This window comes from Mobula birostris, chromosome 7 (assembly GCF_030028105.1).
Source record: "Mobula birostris isolate sMobBir1 chromosome 7, sMobBir1.hap1, whole genome shotgun sequence".
Classification (NCBI taxonomy): domain Eukaryota; kingdom Metazoa; phylum Chordata; class Chondrichthyes; order Myliobatiformes; family Myliobatidae; genus Mobula; species Mobula birostris.
Window position 1 is genome coordinate 78,616,834 of NC_092376.1, and position 24,073 is coordinate 78,640,906.

The 24,073-nt window shown below is 39.5% G+C and overlaps 1 protein-coding gene across 3 annotated transcripts in view; it reads right to left on the reverse strand.

Moving 5' to 3' along the window:
- The window catches only part of tdrd3 (tudor domain containing 3), a 106,867-nt gene that overhangs the window by 15,364 nt on the left and 67,430 nt on the right, over positions 1 to 24,073 (reverse strand). For all 3 annotated transcript variants that reach the window (XR_011886598.1, XM_072263479.1, XM_072263480.1), the window contains exons 9-12: positions 22,387 to 22,543; positions 18,258 to 18,383; positions 9,751 to 10,604; positions 4,993 to 5,118 (exon numbers count right to left, since the gene is read on the reverse strand). Coding sequence is in view for 2 of the 3 variants with exons in the window: in XM_072263479.1 (XP_072119580.1) it covers positions 4,993 to 5,118; positions 9,751 to 10,604; positions 18,258 to 18,383; positions 22,387 to 22,543 (1,263 nt within the window). In the remaining variant the exon portion in view is untranslated. The remainder of the gene's footprint in view (positions 1 to 4,992; positions 5,119 to 9,750; positions 10,605 to 18,257; positions 18,384 to 22,386; positions 22,544 to 24,073) is intronic.

Below are 24,073 nucleotides of genomic sequence, written 5' to 3' on the forward strand. Positions count from 1 at the left end.
TACATTTTACCAGTTTTGATGAAAATATATCACAGATTACACCTGGTCTAAGTATTTATAACATTATTATTTAATATTATGATAGTCAAGTCCCATTTTTTTCTCAGATTGAAAAATAACGTAACATTGATGCACAGTGGATGTCTTATAAAATTTAAGGGCAATTTAAAAATAAATTTGAATCCCCCTCAAGTGTTCCACAGTGTAATTCATGAGGATTGATACATGTCAAGGACAGGATCAATCCCAATGTTAATTGCCTATAATCAACCAGGCTGGCAATCTACATCATTAAGGCTCACACAAAAATGAAAAATCAGTAACAGGCACCAAATTTGGGAGAATATATCCAAAAAAAAACTTTGCATGAAGTAAAATACATACAAGTATTTTTTTTTTAAAAAATCAGCCTTGACATGCAGTGCCTTGAAAAAGTATTCAGCCCCCATCCCTTGCTCCCACAACTGATTATTACAACTGGGCATTTGGATCAATTTAACTGAGAATTTTTATTTGAGTCACATGATCCTTTTTCAGAGTAGAGCCCAAAAAACAGGGAAAATTGTAAAGTATGAAAAACAAAAAAAAAAAAATCAAAAACTGAAATGTCAGCAGTTCAAAGGTATTCCTCCCTCTTTGCTCAGTACTGAGTTGAACCACCTTTTGCAGCCAGTGGTCTTTTTTGGATAAGTCTCTATTAACTTTGCACAATGTGATAGAGCAAGATTTACCCATTTCTCCTTGAAAAATTGCTCAAGCTGTGCCAGGTTAGTTGGGGAGCAGCAGTGGACAGCTTAAGAGTTTGCCAGAGAGTTTCAATCAGGTCAAGATCAGGACTCTGACTGGACCCCTCAAGGACATCCAATTTTTTTCATTTGAGGCCACTCCATGGTTGCCCTGGCAATATGCTATGGGCTGTCCTGGTGAAAGACAAGCTTCATTCCCAGGTTAAGCTTTCTGGCAGAGGCTAGCAGGTTTTTATCCATGATCTCTGTATTTAGCAGCATGGGAATCCCGGATTTCCCATCCCTGCTGCTGAAAAGCATCCCAACAGCATGATGCTACCTTCACCATACTTTAAAGCAGGGATGGTGTTACCTGGATAATGCGTAGTATTAGATTTAGTCTCATCCAAAAACAAGACCCTCTTCCACATCTTCACTGTATCATCTAAGTGTGCCTTGCAAAGGCTTTATGGGCAAAAATCTTTTTTTTTTTGCCAGGGTTTCTTCCTTGCCACTCCTCCATAAATACCCTTTTTGTACAAGGCATTAGAGATTGTGGATCCATGAACTTCATCTCCAGTTGTAGCTACTGACTTCTGCAGCTCACTTAGAGTGATGATAACATCACAGTAGCCTCTCTTACAACTGCCATTCTTCTCTGACAAAGTTTAGAAGACGGCTTGACCAAGGCAGTGTGATGGTAGTTTCAAATTTTTTACATTTTTTTTTAATATAGTGGACTACACTGAGCTCCAAGCTATGTTCAGTCCCTTTGAGATGGTGCTGTATCCTTCACCAGATTTGGACTTCTCTATTATCATTTCCCTGACTTGCCTTGATTGTTCTTTTGTCTTCATTGTGGTTTGGTCTGTTGAGTATCTACCATAGTGTTGGAACCTGACAGACAAAGGGAGCACTTATTCTTATGAATTTATTGAAAAAAGGTGATCCTCCAATTTTCTGCATCAACAAATTGGGTGAGTTAGTAATACATATATTGCACCTGGGGAAATTTTGCATGTTAATCACAAAGGGCATGAATACTGTTTTAGCCTCAATTTTGGCTTTTAATTTTTAGTAAACTGTTGACAGATTTTGGAATTCTTTAGATTTAACACATTGCACAATGTTTTATAGTTAACTCAAAAAGTCCTACTTCAGTATATTTTAAATTTAGAAAATGAGACAGTAAAATGTGAAAATAGTTGTGGGGGCTGAATACTTTTTCAAGGCACTGTATAGCGATGCACAAATGTTTGTTAATATAAGTAAATAACCACGGAATATTTCTCAAATTGAGAAATATTTATTCAGTGGCTGCTTGCTAATGTGGACAGTTGTTTTTCTTTAACCTAAGAATTATTAATTTATTTTAAATCAGCCAATACTCACATGCCAAAGAGAAAATGAAAGCTTTCAGACTCAAGACAGTAAGCTGTTCATGGGGGTAAGATTTAAAATGTTAACAGTTTAAGAGGATGAGAACTTTTGTTTCCAGAGAGATTTGATTAGTGGAGGTAAAGCTTTTCAAAGTCCTGGGCTTCCCCAATTAAAAGTCTTATTTTGCTCAATTAAAGCACCATAGAAACATGCAACTTTTAGTATATTATTAAGACTAATAAGCATAAATGCAATTCCCACTCATGAACAGTAAAAGTCTCTGCTAAAATAACATTTTTTTTAAATGGTAAAGAAGTTTGTATTCAGAGGTAAATGGGTGTCCCTATCAACAAAGCAAAAGTTGATAGTTATAGCAAGCAATTAGGAAGGCAAATAATGTTGGAATTTACTGCAAGGGGACTGGTGCACAAGGCCTTGCAGTTATTTCCAAACATGCTTCCAATGCTGCACTTCAAAGAGATTCACTATAAAGACGGGAAAAATAGTCATTTATGTAATTGTGTCCTCCTGTTGCAATGTTACCACATCCTTCTCTGGGGGAAGTAAATCATCTTCTATGAAAATAAAGACTTTAGTGATGACTTTCCAAAATCAAAGTGTCCAATTTTTGGTTTGTGTACAGGAGGAATCAGACTTGGCTTACAAACAATGCAATGAAGAATTTTATTGATAAGATTATTTATCCATCTTAAAGCAGTGATCACACTTTAAAGCACGTTTCTTAAAGTTATGATAGACACTGCAGAGGGTCTTTTTCTTTCTTTCCTTCCTCCAGCTACTCCTCTTGACTGCCTTCTCAAAAACAAAGAATCCCTACACTTTCCTTCACGTTAAATTCTTCTGCTATGCAAAACAGGAGATCACAGCACAACTCAGTCACTTTGGCACAAGTAGAGTTTTGACAAAAGTTTAAATAAATTTATTATTAAGACATTTATACGTGCTTTGTATATGCAGATGCCAAAAACAAATTGTTATATCTCCAGAAACTCAAGGGCAAATAGGTGTGAAGTTGCAAGTTCTGTTGCACTTCATTGTTTCAATTCATGAACCAAGTTTGAAGAGGGAATAATTTGAATCAAATGAGCCACTTCTCAGATGACCTGCCTGGAACAAGCAGTTCTGGAATTTCGAATGCTGTAACATTAAGACATAGGGGTACCTTCCATCTAATCCACAGCTGCAACACTGATAAATAAATACACTTGTAAATTGTACAAGCTCTACTGCTGCAGCTCAGATTTTGAAGCTCATCTGTAATTAATGAAAAGGTATCCTCTCAGTGGCCTTTGTCAGCGTCAGCAAAATTTAAGCATGTCAGTACTTGTTTCTTATGAGAAACTACAGAAGTTCAATTGTTAAATCAGTAAGAATGTTTTTGTTTATTAATAATGTAAATCCTACTCAAATTGTCACTCAGTAGTATTAGCAAAAATGTACTGTTCATCGCGATTCCCTTCACAGTCAAAAAATTACAGGGTCTGGGACCAGCACCATCAGAAACACTCTTCTTGGACTATAGTTTCTGCTTCTTCCCAGCTTTCTTTACCATTAACATCAATTTTGATAAAAGCAAAAAGTTACAAAACAATTTCAAGGATCAAAAAGTCTAAAGGTCAAGATTGCTTCCCTTCAACCTTTTACAGAGATGAGAATTGGTCATGTAGTTATTCTCTTAGATTATCAATACACTGTGCTCAAACATGGTAAAAAGAATTTATCAAATAATAGATAAAAAGATGAAAATAGGACAAACATTGTTTATGCGAAGCCATGTCTTAGAATGCAAAAATAAAATCCACTGATTAAGATGAAATACAAGTTCTAAAATTGGGATCCAGAAGTTTAATATCTTCAGTGATGAGGAAAAGTAGACTTCATCATAGTCCAAGTACTTAAACATCTCCCAAAAAGGAGTAACATAGTATAGCACTTGCTCAGTAAATCAAGAGCAGCTCAGTGATCATCATGGAATACCAGCGGCTCACTCAGTGGCAAGAAGAAAACCAATGGAGCCAGTCAAAGCTTGCACCTAAATTAGCACCGTATATTCAGATCACTTGAATGAAAGAGGCGCAGAAGGGTTCCAATAATCAATTTCCATAAGTATAATATGGCCAATGCAAATCTGGGCCCAAAAGATATTGCATTTACAAAGGAAACAAACTAAAAATGCCATTCGAGAATAAAAATCATGCTCTTCATTATTTGCCTTTTCCAATTATCTCAGTTGATTCATTGCTTATTTTCTTTCATTTTCCTTTGTTGAGATTGACCTTCCTTCTCATCCCACTCAAGTTATACCTCCTAAAGTTTACTCTAACACACCCACTGCACCAACCTCAAAAGTTATCCTTATGGCATTCTTCTGCCTTTGTTGTTTTTAAAAAGTATTATCTATTACTGTATGTGTGTAGCACCAGAAACAATTATTATTTTGTTACTTCAAAGCCAAAAGGTGATAAGGGATTAAAGGAACATTGCAATGAGAAGGAGCAAATCTATAACAAGGATCCTATACATGCCAAAGATAGATCATGAATGGTCCAAATGAATAATGGCATGAAAAGGCAATAAACGTTTTTATTTTTTAAAAAGCCAACAGTACTTTTCTACCAATAACAGAGATTAACAGAGGTCGTGAACATAGAATTGTTTATAATTTGCTAGCATCCATACTCAGGCCTCATGTAACAGTAATTTATTTTAATTGAGATCGCAATTTTGAAAACCCAAAATGAATTACAAGATGTCCACTTAAAATCAAAACAAAACTCAATTCTATGGATAACAGAGCACCAGAGGGGGGAAAAAGAAAATCACACCAGTAAATACAGAATACATAAAGAATGAAAGGTGTACCCACCCAGAATTCCTCCTGAAGTGGTTTAATATTACTTAGAAGTACTTCCTCATAGTTTCCATAGCCGCTGAACACAACAACTGCTGTCACTCCTGAAGGATGAAGTGCCTTGATGATGGCACGATAAAACTAAAAAAGGGAAAAAGATCAATAAAAATGAAATTTTGGCTAAACAACAGTGTAGTAGTGCAGCATACACACAGCATTACAAAGCATTTCAGACTTCTATGTTGCTCTTTAGGCCCCAACTTTAATAAAAATATAGAATGGTAACCCAAATCGGATCACACTGGGATCTTCAGATCGATCTGAGATCAATACTATTTACCTCAAAATACAAATGCACAAGAACTCCAAAAAATATTGAACAGGCCACCTAGACCTTCAAGCCCATCCATTATGGTTGAAGTATTCAAGGTCTGACCTTCTCTGCCGTACCGATGTTCCAGTCTTCAATTTTGCAAAGTGCATTTGCCACCTCTTTGAATACCTTAATACTACAATATTCTACCCAGTATGACAAAAAATTCCTGCACCTCACTTTTAAGTATCTCAAGGAACTCAAAAATTAACTTTATTTTCCATGAGTATTTACATAGACAGTGTATTCCAGTTAACTTGCTTAACACTAGCTCATTTTGGCCCAGTTTAGTGGTTGCCCCAATTATCCAAAGTTTCATGGAACAGTTTAAAAAAAGAACGAAAAAGACAAATAAGTTTAAATGACTAACAAATTATGTATTTAAACCAAATACAGAACAAATCAGAACACTAACAATACCACTGCAGTACTATAAAACTAGTTCCTAATCGTTATTGATGGAGCAATTTGTCCAGTGTATGCTGCCATGTTCTTTTGATTGACTGTAAATAAACAAAATCAGTGTAGATGATGGACTGCCTTCATAATGCTTCTGATGATTGCATCCTCCAAATCTTCATTTTCATTGCAACATTCAAGATGATTGCAGGTATCTTCAAGTACTTCATAGTTCCCAACTTGAAGTAGTAAAATAGTTTCATTTTCAATCCTGGTTGTTTCTGAAATCTCCAACCCTGAATGCTGAAACCACAGTGAATTGTCTAACTGCCTATTTCTCACCAACTATCAATGACAAAATGCACTGCTTTTAAAACACAAACACAGATAACTGACAGAGTTTAAAAGCTATTCGCTCTAAGCACGAAGCAGTGCAGAACAGCTGCACAACTGACACTAGTTAGAAAATGGCAACAGTCTCCTGCCCCAATTAAGTACACAGAGTATCCCGAAAAAAGGGAATTTTGGCCATTTTTTTCCAATTAGTTTTTGTTCTTTAAGAGTTGGCCCGAATAAGCAGCTGCCCCGATTAACCAATGTCCTAAATGAACCAAAATCCACTGTATATAAATATATACATAAATTAAGTCCAGATATGGAATAAAATCTACATAAATGGCAGCACCCATTTACAATGTAAACATTATAAAAATTAGTTTAAAATGTTTACAGTGCAGCGACTGAGATAACAGATAACGGGGTATGAGGGCATAACAGGAATGGTTTTTTTTTAAATGGCATTACGCTTTTGTTTTAATAGCCCTATAGAGCTTTCCAGAAGGGAACTTTTGGAAAAAGCAGATTGTTAGGTGGGTAATATCTGCAAAGATTTTTCCTGCCCACTTCTTTGCCCTGGACATACACAAGTCCTGCAGTGATGGTATTCTGTAGTCAATGATTTTTTTTTCCTGCTGACCCAACAGTTTGCTTGCATATCGTGATGAGGATGTTGCACCAGAATGGCTGATCTGAGGGTGCTCTCTATGATAACAGTGCTGAATTGCACCGGTATGTTCCCCACCCACTTAAAACAACATCCTCTGATTCCAAGTTCTAACCTACTTAGTCAATTAATATCCTGTTGCAAAGGATGAGCCCAAACCAAAGAGGATAATTTCACATCATTGAAATGTCCCCACATGGGAACATACGGACGACTCACTTTCACGGACTCTTCATCTCAAGTTCTCAATATCTGTTGCTTATTATTTATTTCTTTTTGCTTTACAGTTTGTCTCTTTTGCACACTGATTGAACACTCAATTTGATGCAGTCTTTTTCATTTATTCTATTATGGATTTATTGAGCACACCCACAAGAGAATAGATCTCAGGGTTGTATACAGTGACACACGTGTACCTTAATATATTAACTTTGAACTTTCAGAAATTCAAACCTCGCAAATTATAAGTGATCAGTACATTTAAACACATTAGAAACACAGTTCAATAATTCATATTATTGCCATCCACTAGTCTCGTGAGACCATGGATTTGCACCTTGGAAAGTTTCCAGGGCGCAGGCCTGGGCAAGGTTGTACGGAAGACCAGCAGTTGCCCATGCTGCAAGTCTCCCCTCTCCACGCCACCAATGTTGTCCAAGGGAAGGGCACGAGGGCCGATACAGCCTGGCACTGGTGTCATCGCAGAGCAATGTGTGGTTAAAAGCCTTGCTCAAGGACACAACATGTTGCCTCAGCTGAGGCTTGAACCAGCGACCTTCAGATCACTAGACCGACGCCTTAACCATTTGGCCACGCACCAACAACAATTCATTGTATGTCTTGGCCATCCAGAGGTATTAGAGAGAGTTAAAGGCTCCACATTTTAAGTAAAAATGAATACTTTCAATGATCAAGCACTGCACAAGTTAAATATGTGTATATTGTTTGTTAGTACTACTCTTCAAACTAAAAGGGTTTCTGAAAGCACCTAGTTTGCTCTTCAATAATTAAGCTACTAAAGTTACTTCATCTAAGCTTTTGTCTCTCTTAGAAGGGAAATTACAAACAATGTGTTTAGGTAAAACTCTTCACCTTTCATGCATCTTACTCTGCTTCACATGCAATATTTTGTCATAGAGTCCTACAATATATTGAGTGCATCTGAACCACTGAATGAAGGGGAAAGAGGATAAACTGATAAACAAACATGCAGGAGATAGAGGAAGAGGTTACACCTTCCATTCATGAACAAAAATGATACAATTCTCAGCTGTTTCTCAAATGCCACACTTTGTGAAACAATGTTGTTTCAGAACTGTGACCATTAATAAAAGCATCAGTAAATCACATTTTGGGCAGACCTACTTCTAGCTAATGTATATATTTATGCCCAGCTTTCAGAGGAAAAACAAATTCATGGAGGTTTCATTAACAATAGGAGAGAATTTATGTTCCGTCAAAAACTAACATGATGTGAAGCCAGATTAACCAAACAGGATAGAACAATGAGAAAATTGTTTCTTAAGGCTCTTGATAAAAATAAATTATCACTGTCCTTCTGAGAGACGTGGAAATAACCAAAGTTTAGTTAGACTGATGTAAAAAGCAAACTAGGTGCAAAACTATAGACTTGAAAAATACAGCTGAGGATTAAGACCTTTGGCCAATGATGTTGATGCCAAATTAAACTAAAACCACCTACTTGCACATAATCCATATCTCTCCATTTCCTGCATGTTCATGTAATTGCCTCAAACTTGTCATTCCTGCTTACACTACTGCCATCAAAAAAAAAATCTGATCCCACACATCTCCTTTACATTTACCCATTCTCAGCTTAAAACTACACCATTGCGTATTTGACATCATTATCTTGGAAAAAAGACCTTTATTTATGTTTCTTTTCTCAGTTTCCCACACAATATAAAACAATTCAAGTTTGACTAACCTTTCTGATACCTTCCAATCCAGGCAGCATCCTGGTGACCACTCTTACACCTTTTCCAAAGCCTTCCTGTTAACGGACAGCTTTAGAGAAGGTGGAAACTAGACCAAAAGTAGACAGAATACTCCAAATATGGCTTGACCAAAGTTTAATGCAACATGACGACTCAGAGCCCCAAAAAAATTAAGCATGACAGCATCTCTACTTCCTCAGGAGTCTGTGGAGATTCAGCATGTCATCAAAGCCTGGGCAAACTTCAATAGGTGTATGGTAAAAGGTGTGCTGACTAGCTGCATTACGGCCTGGCATGGGAACACCAATGCTTTTGAGTGGAAAATCCTCAGAAAGTAGTGGATTCAGCCCAGTACATCACAGGTAATATCCTCCCAATCATTGAGCACATCTAACTGAAACGTTGCTGTAGGAAAGCAGCATCCATCATCAAAGATCCTCACTACCCAGGGCATGCTCTTTTCTCACTGCTGCCAACAGGTAGAAAATACAAGAGCCTCAGGACTCACCACCAGGTTCAAGAACAGTTACTCCCGGCTCAGCCATCAGCCTCTCGAACAAACTACACTCATTCTATTTCAGGTGTTTTCCACAAACAATCAGTCTCACTTCATCTTGTTATTTTATTTCATGCTCTTATTGATTGCCATTTATTTATATTTGCATTTGCACAGTTTGTTGTTCATTGATCCTGTTTACAGTTACTGTTCTATAGATTTGCTAAGTATGCCCACAGGAAAAACAATTGCATGGTTGTATGTGGTGACATGTATGCACACTGATATAAAAAAAATTAATTTGAACTTTGAACTACTCTGGTCTGTGGTGGAACAACTTGGCAGAAATAAAAAATTGACTTTTTTTGCATGTATTTAATTATGCTATTTTTGACTAAGGGAATGCTTATTATGATACTGAGCACCCAGAATGGGTACGTTTCCATTTCTTTGTACTCTTCACTAAGAGAAGCAGAAAACATTTATATCTGAAAAAAACAACAAACTATATCAATTAAGCAAACATCATGCCAACCAATCCTACCTTGTTATCTTCCCAGTAGAGAGCTAGACAATGATCTCCTGGTCTCCAATCACTCAGTGTTTTAGTTGACAGTACAGAAGCAGAGTTCTCCATTTCATAAGGCTTTCCCCATGTTCTTTCCCGCTTAATTGGTCCAGTTCTTTTCTTTGACACTGAATCATAAATTCCATTATTGCTTGAATATTCAGCAAGCTTTGACTGGACAGATTCTGTGGATTTTATAGGTCCTGTTCTTTTTCTCAGAAAGGGATCTATTTGGCCATTCGATGTATTATATGCACCAATAATCTGCGCACTGTACTTGTCATCAATGTGAAAATTGAAGTCCTTTTCATTATTCACATTTCTAGAGATTCCACTACCTATTATTTGCGAAAGTTCCATGGCTTTCTGCTCATTGTAAATACTATAATTATGTCGCTGGTTTTCAAATTTTGCTCTTTGTTGAGTATTGTTTTCCAGTTTATCTTTTTGACTCAGGCCGCCTTTGAATTCCATTGAATTTGGACCATCTCCAAATTTACTTGTTGTGTTATCTCCCTTACTCTTTCGAGTTGTTTCATTATCCAAGTGAACGACTTGTTGTCCTTGCGCTGCATAATGCCTGCCACCTCTTCTTCCATCATCTGTCCAGTTACTGCATCCTGAAGAGGTCTGTCTATCGGGACCTCTGCCCTTTGGCGGCCCACAGTTCTCAGAGGCTTGCCTTGCCAATATATTCTCCCTTTGAAAACGAGGTGGTCTGTCATGTTTCTGCAGTCGATCATTATTCCAGGGTGTATTCTTCTGCTGATAGCCCTTCACAGCAATATCTTTATCAGCACCCGAATGGTGTGGAGGTTCCAGTTTTGACTCTACAAAAATAGACAGCAGAGCATAACTGAAGCACACTTTTTAACCTTCGTTCATATTAACACTGTATAAACAATCAATGTGGATAAACACGATTCACAACATCTGCAGGGTTTTAAGACTCTTTTCCTCCATCCATTGCCAAAACTATGAGATGGAGGTAATAAAATTACACATATTTTATGTATAAAGAGATTGAGATAGAAATTTAGCTGGGTCAACTGTGCTGACATGCACATTGGAATAGTATTTGCTCCACCTCTTTTCAACCACAACATTCTATTCTATAGATCCCTTACATCATCTTTAAACATTGCGCACTTTCATGCCCACCCAAGCTCATATAATTAAACTTTTCCCTTCAATGACAAGCACTTAACTGCTGAAAACACGTGACTGATTTCTGCAGCAACGTAAAGCAGTAACAATATGGCAATGGAAGGCTCAAAATTCAGTATTCCAACTCTCACCAGCTTTCCAATATTTAAAATACGAGGAACTGATAGGAGAAGACAGGAGGGGGAGGGGTGGAGCTAAGAGCTGGAAAGTTGATTGGCAGAAGTGATACGAGGCTGGAGAAGTGATACGAGGCTGGAGAAGGGAGACAACTGCTCTCACCCCATCCTCCCGCCATCCCACTAAGAATAGGGTTCCCCTTGTCCTCACCTACCACCCCACCAGCCTCCGGGTCCAACATATAATTCTCCATAACTTCCGCAACCTCCAGCAGGATCCCACCACTAAGCACATCTTTCTGCTTTCCGCAAGGATCGCTCCCTACGCGACTCCCTTGTCCATTTGTCCCCCCCATCCCTTCCCACCGATCTCCCTCCCAGCACTTATCCTTGTAAGCGGAACAAGTGCTACACTTCCTCCCTCACCACCATTCAGGACTCCAGACAGTCCTTCCAGGTGAGGCGACATTTCACCTGTGAGTCGGCTGGGGTGATATACTGCGTCCGGTGCTCCCAATGCGGCCTTCTATATATTGGCGAGACCCGTTGCAGGCTGGGAGATGGTTTCGCTGAACTCCTATGCTCTGTCCGCCAGAGAAAGCAGCATCTCCCAGTGGCCACACGTTTTAATTCCACATCCCATTCCCATTCTGATATGTTTATCAATGGCCTGCTCTACCGTCAAGATGAAGCCACACTCAGGTTGGAGGAAGAACACCTTATATTCCGTCTGGGTAGCCTCCAACCTGATGGCATGAACACTGACTTCTCTAACTTCCGTTAATGCCCCACCTCCCCTTCGTACCCCATCGTGGGGAGGAGAGGGGAAGATGAGATGATGGCGCGACGCAGCCGCTCCGAATGATATTGTATTTGTGAAGTAGTTTGCCATGCACAATCCTGATTTGATGAAGACAGACGTGGAGAAGCACGGAGGAACATCTGAAGTGCCTGCTTCGCTGCCGCTGCTTCTGTGCAGTCAAGAATCTCCGGAAGGGAAGGCCCCAAATCCTCAGCTGTGCCTATTGCCTGTTGCCAGGGCCGAGGTCAAAGCACTCGGCAAAGATGGTGCTCGGTGTCGGAGGTGCGAAGTTTTCGGATAGACTCAGTGTCGGACTGTGGTCGGGGTGCTTCCAGGATGCTGCATCGGCAAGTTTGCGGCGCTGGAAGCTCATAGAAGGGAGTTTCTCCCTTCAACCGTCTGCGTGAGATGATGGGACTTTCGAGAGACTTTGAGACTTCTTTTAACATGCCCATGGTCTGTTCTTCATCAAATTACGGTATTGCTTTGCACTGTTGTAACTATATGTTATAACTGACCATGTTGGACAATGTCTCCCATCCACTACATAATGTACTGGGTGGGCACAGGAATACATTCAGCCAGAGACTCATTCCACCGAGATGCAGCACTGAGCATCATAGGAAGTCATTCCTGCCTGTGGCCATCAAACTTTACAACTCCTCCCTTGGAGGGTCAGACACCCTGAGCCAATAGGCTGGTCCTGGACTTATTTCATAATTTACTGGCATAATTTACATATTACTATTTAACTATTTATGGTTCTATTACTATATATTATTTATGGAGCAACTGTAACGAAAACCAATTTCCCCCAGGATTAATAAAGTATGACTACTACTACCACTACTACTATGTGGTTCTTGTCAGTTTTTTTTTAGTCTTGGTTTGTCTTGTGTTTCTGGAGGAATAAATTGTATCATTTCTTAATGCATGCATTACTAAATGACAATAAAAGAGGACTGCGTGTCGTCATAATCTAATCTAATCCCTTATTTATTTTATTATTTTTTTCTTTTCCCTTTTTTTCCCCTCTCTTTTATCCCTCTGTCCCTCTCACTATAACTCCTTGCCCAACCTCTGTGCTTCCCCTCACTTTCTTTCTCCCTAGGCCTCCCGTCCCATGATCCTCTCCCTTCTTCAGCCTTGCATCCCTTCTGCCAATCAACTTTCCAGCTCTTAGCTCCATCCCTCCCACTTCTGTCTTCTCCTATCATTTCCAATCTCCCTCTCCCCCTTTCAAATCTCTTACTATCTCTTTTTTCAGTTCGTCCTGACAAAGGGTCTCGGCCCGAAACATCGACTGTACCTCTTCCTATAGATGCTGCCTGGCCTGCTGCATTCACCAGCATTTTTTGTGTGTGTGGCATGTTACCTTAACAAGGTTAAAAAGGATCACAAACGATGAGAGACTTTTCAAGAAAGAATGAGTTTGGATATCAACAACTTTTAAACATATTAGAAAAAGCCAAAACTTTATTAGGAGACACAGAGAACAACACCACCACTGTTCCTGATAAAATTTCATGTGACAAGGAGGCATACAAGGGTGAGATAATTCGGCTGGTTGAGAGGTGTCACAACAAACTTGGAACTCAATGTCAGCAAGACCAACGAACTCATTGTAGACTTCAGGAAGAGGAAGTTGGAGAACACACATCAGTCCCCACTGAAGGGTCAGAAGTGCTGATAAAGTATGTAAAGGGTTAACACGGTCAGTTAAACATATCAGGCTGTTTTTCTGAACGAAACTGCTGATGATCAACAGATGTACTAAGCAATATTTCTTCTCGAAGTTAGCCAGATAGTTTTTTTTCAGGGTTCTTGTCCTTGTGCGGTCATGCACAGAGACAAAACAGCTCCAGTCTGTTTTGTGTATGTGAGCCATTATGCCTATTCTGTCATTTGTCTTTCGGGACTGTCATGTAGTAGATAAGTTTGGCTCCAGCCTGTCTTGTGTGGGGGTATCTGAATGACTATATCCATTCTGTAAGGGGAATTGTGAGTTAGTTGGTGGACCGGGCAGGAACAGTCACAGACTGTTCCTGTTTGAGCGACTCAGTAAGCCCCGGGTGCTTTGAATACAGAGTTCGTACTTATACGGTCTCTGAGTGACTTTATCCGGATTTGACTTGCACATTGGAAAGGGTGAGCAACTTCAAGTTGCTGAACATCAACCTTTCAAACGATCTATCCTGGGCCCAATAGAATGATCCAGAGTCCCACAAATTTCTAGAGATGTACAGGTTTCCCCCGCTATCCGAATGTACAGTGTTCCTATGAAACCGTTCGTAAACCGAAATGGCGTAAAGCGAAGCAATTACCATTAATTTACATGGGGAAATTTTTTGAGCGTTCCCAGACCCAAAAAATAACCTACCAAATCATACCAAGTAGCACATAAAACCTAAAATAATGCTAACATATAGTAAAAGCAGGAATGATATGATAAATACACAGCCTATATAAAGTAGAAATAATGTATGTACAGTGTAGTTTCATTTAACAGAATCGGAAAGTTTGAGCTAAAAATCGATCTGTCAAAAAAAAAATCAGCACATACACGCATTCGCACGTTCACGCACTCGCACACACCTGCCCGCGCAAGGCTTCATGGTCATGGTAGTCTTTCTCGGGGTAAACACAAGTTTAAAGTGAGCATCTTTCTCGTAAAAGCAAAAATCCTCTTTCGGTTAACAAAAACAGGTACTAATGTAGGTCTTTCATAAAAGCGAAATGTCGTAAAGAGAACGTTCGGAAAGCGGGGGACACCTGTACTGTGGAAAGCATTAACAGTTTGCATCGTAGCCTGGTGTTGGCCAGAAAGAACTACAATCAAATAAGCAAGCAGGAATGAGGTAATGGCAGTGGAAGCAGACAAAGTAGAAGTCTGTGCTCTTGCCATGCGGCTACAGGTATGGAGGCAGCCATCTTATGAGACCGTCCTTGCATCCACCATTCTGTGAACTGGTTCTTGCTCAGAGAAGGTTAATCAGCAATTGAACCCGAACACAATGCTTTCTGCTGATGTGCTAAACCTGAGACCACTCTCAGACAAGAAGTTTTTATTAGTAAAATGGCAGACTTGCAGAAGGAACAACCCGTGTTCTTTCTGGGCCCAGTGCTTGGCTAACTCGGATGGACTGGCTTGAACCAGTCAGTGTTGGAAAGAACAAAAGGAATATCCAGGGCACAAGGCTAGAGGAACAAGTCATAAAACAATACTGCTTGCAGCCTTGGGCCACATTCAACGAGAAGCTTACACAGGTCAGTCAGATGAACTTGAGCCAATACAATTGAAACAGTTACAATTGAAAGAGTTAATTGGATAAGGAAAAGAATTGGAATGGACTATTTCTGGAGCACAGGTAGCAACAACTTTGTGGAGACCAATCATCACAGAAGTGGATGGCCCCACATCAGAAATGTGGAGATTACAACAGCATCAGTATTACATTGTTTCAGAATTCAACAGGGAAAAGGACCTTGGCAATGGTGGGGATGACTTATAATAAACTGAAACACTTGATCGTATAGACATTAAGAGAGAGGATGTGCTGGAGCTTCTGAAAAGCATTAAGTTCAATAAGTCACCAGGACTGGACGAGGTATACCGCAGGCTACTGTGGGAAGCAAGAGAGGAGATTGCTGGACCTCTGGTGATGACCTTTGCACCATCTATAGGGACGGGAGAAGCACCAGAGGACTGGAGGGTTGATAATGTTGATCTCTTATTCAAAAAAGGGAGTAGTGATAAATCAGAAAATTATAGACTTTACTTCAGTGATAGGCAAGTTGTTGGAAAAGATCGTGAGAGGCAGGATTTATGAGCATTTGGAGAGGCAATCTGATTAGGGATAGTCAGCATGGCTTCGTCAAGGGCAGGTCCTGCCTTGCGAGACTGACTGAATTCTTTGAGGATGTAACAAAAGGCATAGTGTATATGGATTTTAGGAAGGCATTTGATAAGGTTCCCCATGCAAGGCTCATTCAGAAAGAGGCATAGGATCGAAGAAGAGCTTGCTTTGTAGATCCAGAATTAGCTTGCCCACGGAGGCAAAGGGTAGTTGTAGATGGTTTGTATTCCACATGGAGGTTGGCGACCAGTGGTTCCAGTGAAGGTCTGTTTTGGGACCCCTCCCCCAACCCTTAGTGATTTTTATAAATGACCTGGAAGTAGAAGGGTGGGTTAGTAAGTTTGCTGATGACACAAAGGTTGGGGATGTTGCGGATAGTCCAGAGGGTTGTCAGAGATTACAGCGGGACATTGTTAGGATGCAGAACTGGGCTGAGAAGTGGCAGATGGAGTTCAAGCCAGGTAAGTGCGAGGTGGCTCATTTTGGTAGGTCAAACATAATGGCAGAATATAGTATTAATGGTAAGACTCTTGGCAGTGTGGAGGTTCAGAGGGATCTTGGGATCTGAGTCCATAGGACACTTAAAGCTGCTGCACAGGTTGACTCTGTGGTTAAGAAGACATACGGTGCATTGGCCTTCATAAACTGTGGGAGTGAGTTTAAGAGCCCAGAGGTAACAGAGGTATATAGGACCCTGGTCAGACCCCACATGGAGTACTGCGCTCCGTTCTGGTCACCTCACTACAGGAAGGATGTGGAAGGTATAGAAAGGGTGCAGAGGAGATTTACACGATGTTGCCTGGAGAGAGTGCCTTATCAGAAAAAGTTGAGTAAACTTGGCCTTTTCCCCTTGGAGCAATGGAGGATGAAGGTGACCTGATAGCAGTGTATAAGATTATGAGAGGCATTGATCGCGTAAGATAACCAGAGGCTTCTTCTCATGGCTGGGATGGTTAACACGAGGGGCAGTTTTAAGTTGCTTAGAAGTAGATACAGAGGGGATATCAGGGGGCAAGTTTTTCCACACAAAATGGTAGGTGCGTGGAATGCACTGCCGCGATGGTGGTGGAGACTGATACTACAGAGTCTTTTAAGAGACACTTAGATAGGTACAAGGAACTTAGAAAAATAGAGGGCTATGCGGTAGGGTAATTCTAGGCAGTTTCTGGAGTAGATTACATGGTCAGCACCACATTGTGGGCTGAAGGGCCTGTAACATGCTGTAGATTTCTATGTTCTATCAAGAAGAACACCTGGCCAGTGCAGACTTTTTCCTGGGTATTATTCTTCCATCTACTTGGAGCCACAGGTGAGAGCTGCTTGCATGCAACTGCACCCACACGCCTGTTAACTGCCTTGACAGGTAGGCTAAACCAAGTGACTGCAGCTGGCGGGCCTCATACCCCAGTGAGATAGGGACATGCCTGCGGACAGGGCAGATGAGATCTACAGTGAGATCCGAAGGCCAGGAAGGTCATTCTGCCATGCTTCATGGAGAGTGAAGGGCATGACAAGGTACAGAAGTAGTCATGGTCATCCACTGCAACCAAGGAAGACCCTTGACGACTATTCATGCAACTGGACATGGACTTTTGAGGCTAGGAAAGTGGAAATGCCCCACTGCAATAGCTTACAACTTTAAAAATTTTCCTGCACAGGTTTCCTGTCATTATTAGATGTGATAGACAACCACCACCTTTTCTATTCTTTGACTGTTCATGGAGGTTCAGGGAAAGCTAGTGGGTGTGCACACAGATATCCAGTTTGTAATTTCATGTGCTTGTTAGTTCAGACAATTAAAGGTACTTATTGGTAGATAGATTCTTTGTGCTTAACTGAACTGACTGGTTGAAGATTAATACCTATTATATTGGTATGGAGGCTCCAATGCATAGGATAGCAAAACACCATGGAGGGTTCAAGACCGAGCCAGCACTGTCACAGACATAACTTGCCCCACCATTACAGACATCTTCAGAAGATGGTACCTCAGCAAGGCAGCATCCATCGATAAGGACCATCACCATCTGGGACAAGCCCTCTTCTCGTTACTGCCACCAGGGAGGTACACAGACTCGCATTCAATAATTCAGAAACAGCTTCTTTCTCTCCACCATTAGAATTCTGAATGGTGCATGAACCCATGACCAATAACTCACTAATTTTTTTTAAAACACTATTAACTTTGCAATTTATAGTAATTTTTCACTCCGCACTGTACTGTTACTGGAAAACAAATTTCACCTCATACAAATCAGATAATAAACCTGACACTGAAATGGACACAGATGAAGACGAGTAGAATTTGATCGCCTCTAAAACTTGCAGTATTTAGAGAGATTGTCATTTAAAGTCTTATTCTCTTTGTTAACCAGCAGTTTTTCAACCGAAAATTAGGTTAACACCATTCATCAAGTTTTAAACATTCAGTCGATCGCAACTAATAGTGGAGAGTGACAAAGCTTAATATTGGGCCATAACTTTTCAAACATTCCTCACCCCCCCACCATGTCCCCAGTACTCCTTCAGACAAATACAAACCTTCAACAGTCAAGGAACTCATCTTCAATTCCAAGAAGTCAAACAAAGTGCTTGGTGCAGATGGTCTGGCACCTGCTAAACCTTCGTCATCTTCAGACCTTGACCTCCCTCTACCTCTTCCTCTCCCTAATAAAAATTGTAAGTATGACAATTAAAAACATTAAAATATGCACATGAATTAAGCATAAACATATTGAAAAATCAACACTGTATTTGAACAACTTACTGAGGTACAAGACTACTAGTAAGTTTCATACAAAAGTATTGCCTTCAATAGCAAAGTGGGTAAAAGCAGTTATCCAGTACAGAATTTGGTCAGCATCTCAAATAACCAGTTCCTTTCTCTGCTCCATCTCCAGATGTGGCAGTCACAACCTGAAAGTCTTGCACTGCCACAGATGAAGAATGTGATAAACTTTATTGCCTACACCTCAGGTCACATTCAGTTTCCTAATCACTTGCACTCACTGTCCTGTACTATTTCCTTTTTTGGAAGGTGTAAAATTTAATCTCATTTTAATTTTCTAATTTCTTCTTTGTTTCACACTAACTCTTCTAAAATTCAAAATCCGCTCACGTTCACCCTTGAATTTCATCAGCCATTCATTTCAATAGGTGTTCAATGATAGCAACATGTTAAATGCCCTGGCAAGGAACTGTGCCTGGAGACTTCGTTCCCAGCAAAAAATTCCCAGTCCTGCAATTTACCAACACCTAAAGACTCAAAAATTTGACATTTTGAGACAACAGTAAACTATGTGGATAAACACACACGTCTTAACAGGCATTCATCATAAAACACAAAACTACACAAGACAATGAGGAACCTTCATGCACCAAACAGTATAATTGTCTTACATAAACATTAAACTCAATGTATGTTTACATCTAATCCAAGTGAAAGCATATACGAGGTCTTTACCTCTATATTTTTTAATTTGGTGTCTCAGAACACCAAATCATTAATCAGAAAATGTCCAATAGATACATAATCCAACTGCAAGCATTTACTAATTTCACCTACATTCATCAGAGATCCTTGCGATTTAATAAAGATACATAACAAGTCATCACCCTCAAATACACATGAACTGTCACCTATCCTCATATTTAATTTTCTTTATCAATAGCTAATATTTAACTTTGCATTCGACTTACTCATACAATAGTAGTAAAGTGGTTAAGTTTACATCTACCTCAATTTTGCTTGCTTTCATGCAACTTTTGGGATTATCTACTGTAAGTATTAAGGATCAAAACCATTTTGTAAAAGTTCTATAATCCACATCTCCCTGCTGTTAATCAACAGCTACCGCTTTCCCCCGTTATTTGGAAAGTCATTTCAACAGCTGAATCATTTAAGATCTTCTGATATTCACCCTGAACTTCTTTCCTAATGTATTTAATTTTGTGAATCTCTATTCGTATTCAATATTTACTTCATGAAGTCACTGCATTTGCCAGTCTTACTTAACTCTTCATCATATAAAAAAACGTTACCAGTATGCACTAGAGCAGCGGTCCCCAACCACCGGGCTGCAAAGCATGCGCTACCGGGCCACGAGGAAACAATATGATTTGGCGATATGAATCAGCTGCACCTTTCCTCATTCCCTATCATGGCCACTGTTGAGCTTGAATGCACGCGAGGTCATTACCCGCGCGTCATCCATGTCAGCGCGGGAAGGAGATCAACTCCTCGAGCTTGCAAATGACGGCAGGCTGAAAAGTATGTTTGACAGAACATCTCTGCCAGCATTCTGGATCAATGTCAAGGCTAAATATCCTGAGACAGCCACGAAAGCACTGAAAACGTTGCTTCCATTTCTAACATATCTCTGCAATGGATGCAACGAAAACTAAATCGCGGAATAGACTGGACATAAGGAACCCCCTTCGAGTATCACTGTCTCCCATCACCCCTCAATGGCACCGTCTTGTTGCAGGGAAACAAGCCCAGGGCTCCCACTGATTCAGCGATATTGGTGTGTTGCAATCATTTTATATGTTCATACAGGGAAAATATGTGCTGTGTTTAATATCCAAACGTTACTTAAAATGCTATTGACTTGTAAGTGACTTATATAACCATATAACAAATACAGCATGGAAACAGGCCACTTCTGCCCTTCTAGTCAGTGCCGAACGCTACTCTCACCTTGTCCCACCGACCTGCACTCAGCCCATAACTTTCCATTCCTTTCCTGTCCATATACCTGTCCAATTTTTCTTTAAATAATAATATCGAACCTGCCTCTACCACTTCCACTGAAGTTCGTTCAACACTTACTTCAAGCTCCCCAATAATTCACTTATCACTATATTCAAGCGAGGAAAATATGCTCTGTGTGTTTAATATTAAATTCGTTAGATAAATCCTTTTAGAAACTAAATTGAGTGTATTAGCCACTTATCACCTATATTCTGGTTGTGATTAACACCCTGTCCCCCCAAACAGAATCGCCAAAAACGATGTGTAGAAAAAAAAAATCAGTATGTACACGCATGCACACACAGGTGCCCGCCCAAGACTTCATGGTCATGGTAGTCTTTCTCGGGGTAAACACAATGTATTTGACTGCTACTCTTGGCCAGTCTGCGGTGCAAAAAAGGTTGGGGACCCCTGCACTACAGCACTTTACAGATTTTTGCATTAGGATTCCTTCATGTCTCAGAAATCAGTCGTGACCAAAGTCCGAAATGCTTGTTTGAACAAAGCTCCTTCAAAAATTAAGCAGTTTTATCCAAGACATTAATAATTTGATGAGCCCAAAACACCATTCTTAATCCAATTACTTCTCTTCTGTGAAGGAATATGTTGAACACAAGAGTTCACAAAAGAACCTGGACGTATGATAACACATACTCCACAACTAAACCATTTCTGCAGTTACTTCGTCTACTTACCTTCAAAGATGTAAGTTTCTAGAGAAGTGCTGAAAGTTAACACAGCAGCTTTTTCCAATTTCCTAACTTCTCAGCTCTAATATAGCTTAAATCACTGTGCACAATTTATCCCTTACGTGTTCAGAAATACATTTTATACCAATTGTTAAGAATATAGCAGGGTTTTCATTGAAATATTGATATTCAAGGAGAACACCAGCCTTTACCAGAAAGTATGGATAGTATGTATACAATTTTAGATCAAATCTGCTCATTAGATTCTAATTTTAGTAATTTGCAAGAGACTTAACATTTAAAATACAATCATACCTAAACTTGGAACTTGTATCCTGGTATTTTGTTTTAAATGACTTGTAACATGTTCAATATTCTTGACTATCCTTTTCCTATAATTTGTTGTTACAGTTCATAAACCAGTAATCTTTCTACTCCCAGATTAAAAGCAAATATTCACGGTGCAGGTACTCTCAATGAAACCGCAAACTGAATTTGATTTTCATTTCATCACAGAAATACAGCATCGAAATATGGCCTCCAGACTGCCAACTGCATACTGACTGTCAACAACCCATTTACACCAATCCTGCATTGGTTCAATTTATTGATTTTTAGATCACCCCACATCCTTATCAATTTGCCTCAGATTCTACCACTCACCCACACACAAGGGGCAATGAAAAGTAGTTAATTAACACACCAGCCTAACATCATTGGAATGACAGAAAACTAGAGCAGCCTCACACAGGCCGATGAAGAATGTTCAAACTCTAGACTGAGAGCACCCAAAGTAAGGACTGAACCCTAAGCCTCTTGTACCATAATGAAGCACTTCTACTAGCTGTGCCATAGTGCCACCAATTTTTCAACAGTTTCAAATAAAAATATAGGATGTACATCAAGTGCAAAAGCAGAAACAATACAAAGCAAAAAAAATTAAATACTCCTAGCAATTCAATCAGCAATAAAAATTGTCTAGTTGTGAATATTTGTGCTGTACACCATGATTCTCTGAAAACTTCACAATCAAAGATTGTAAAAGGTAAATATTAGAAGAGCTAGGCATGGTACCCTTAACATTGACAGTAAATACAACCATATGCAGCTGCACTGAAGAAATAGCTTTAAAAAAAATTAAAGACTACGATATATGCTCAATTTTATAGTGGAGATTCAGAAATTAAGGAAATTCGAGTCAAACTGTAAACAATTTGTTTGATCTTACCTCTCACAGGGTTATGCACAGGAGGTTGTGGTTTGCTGCTGTTGAGAAGAAAATTCAATGCATTTTCCAAACTATTGCTGTGCTCCATCAAAGCTTGTCTTGCTTCCTCCTTGCTGAAACCCATTTCAATTATGTGCTGCAGAGCTCGCTCATCAACCTGCAACAGCGAAGACTACACTGAGTGATAAACAATTACTGTACTTCTCCATATTGTTCAATAAATGCATCTCCACTGTACTGTTTTAACTACTTAGTGCAACAGCGAAGACTACATTAAGTGATATACAATTACTGTACTTCTCCATATTGTTCAATAAATGCATCTCCACTGTAGTGTTTTGACTACTTAGTGCAACAGCGAAGACTACATTAAGTGATATACAATTACTGTACTTCTCCATATTGTTCAATAAATGCATCTCCACTGTAGTGTTTTGACTACTTAGTGCAACAGCGAAGACTACATTAAGTGATATACAATTACTGTACTTCCCCATATTGTTCAATAAATGCATCTCCACTGTACTGTTTTGACTACTTAGTGCAACAGCGAAGACTACACTGAGTGATAAACAATTACTGTACTTCTCCATATTGTTCAATAAATGCAACTCCACTGCACTGTGTTTCAACTACTTAGTGCATTTGATAGATAAGCTTATTTAAAACAAATCTTTTAAATGAGTTTTAGGAAAGTTATCCAAGTTGTTAAAGTTGAAGGTTAAGATACAAGCATACGATGCCTTAAGAAACCTAACTACCAAGCAAGCTAATTCCATCAGGCAAAACAGGAAATGCTTCATACTAATACATCTAGAAATTCTGTCTAATTTCCCTAAATGAAAACAAACTCAAATTCAGAATAGACCTGTCAACTATTTATTCATTTCCACAGATGCTGCCTGACTGCTGAGTCCCTCCAGCACTGTGTGTTGCAACACATCTCAGATGCATAGCTACTCCATGCACAAAATAATTTAGTTTCTGAAAATGCTGGAGGTCTACTCATCTCTTGAACTCTGTAAAACTGCTTCTCTCATTCAAACCCTTAATCATTCCAAGTGTTAAAGGAAACTATTCGAAATATCAATCATCATTAGGCATTTTCAGAATAATCAAAGTCAAACAACTACCTTCAGAAACCATGTTAGCTTGCATATTTAAGTAACCTGAATTCTTTCAAATTGCGCAGGCATCCAAAAGAATTTGCAATATTTTCATCAATCAATCTTTGAACAAAATTGCATTTAATTGGGTATTTTAAAATTTCTTGCAACAAATGACATTTCAAAGATTTCCAGTATGCACATCCAGAGCTAAAATAGTAACTCATAATATTTAAAATTGATGTATTTTATTTATTGAGATACAGTCTGGAGTAGGCCCTTCAAGCCGCACCACCCAGCAACCCCCAATTTAAAACTCACCGAATCACAGGACAATTTACAATGACAAACTAACTTACCAACCAGTACATCTTTAGACTGTGGGAGGAAACTGGAGCACCCAGAGGAAACTCTGTCATGAGGAGAATGTACAAACTCCTCACAGACCGCAGCAATGTCTGTTCCCCACTGTTATCTCTTACCTCTCCTTACCTGCCAATCACCTCTGGTGCCCCTCCTCCTTCCATTTATCGTTTGGTTTTCTTGCCTCTATCATATTCCTTTCTCTCCAGCCCTCTACC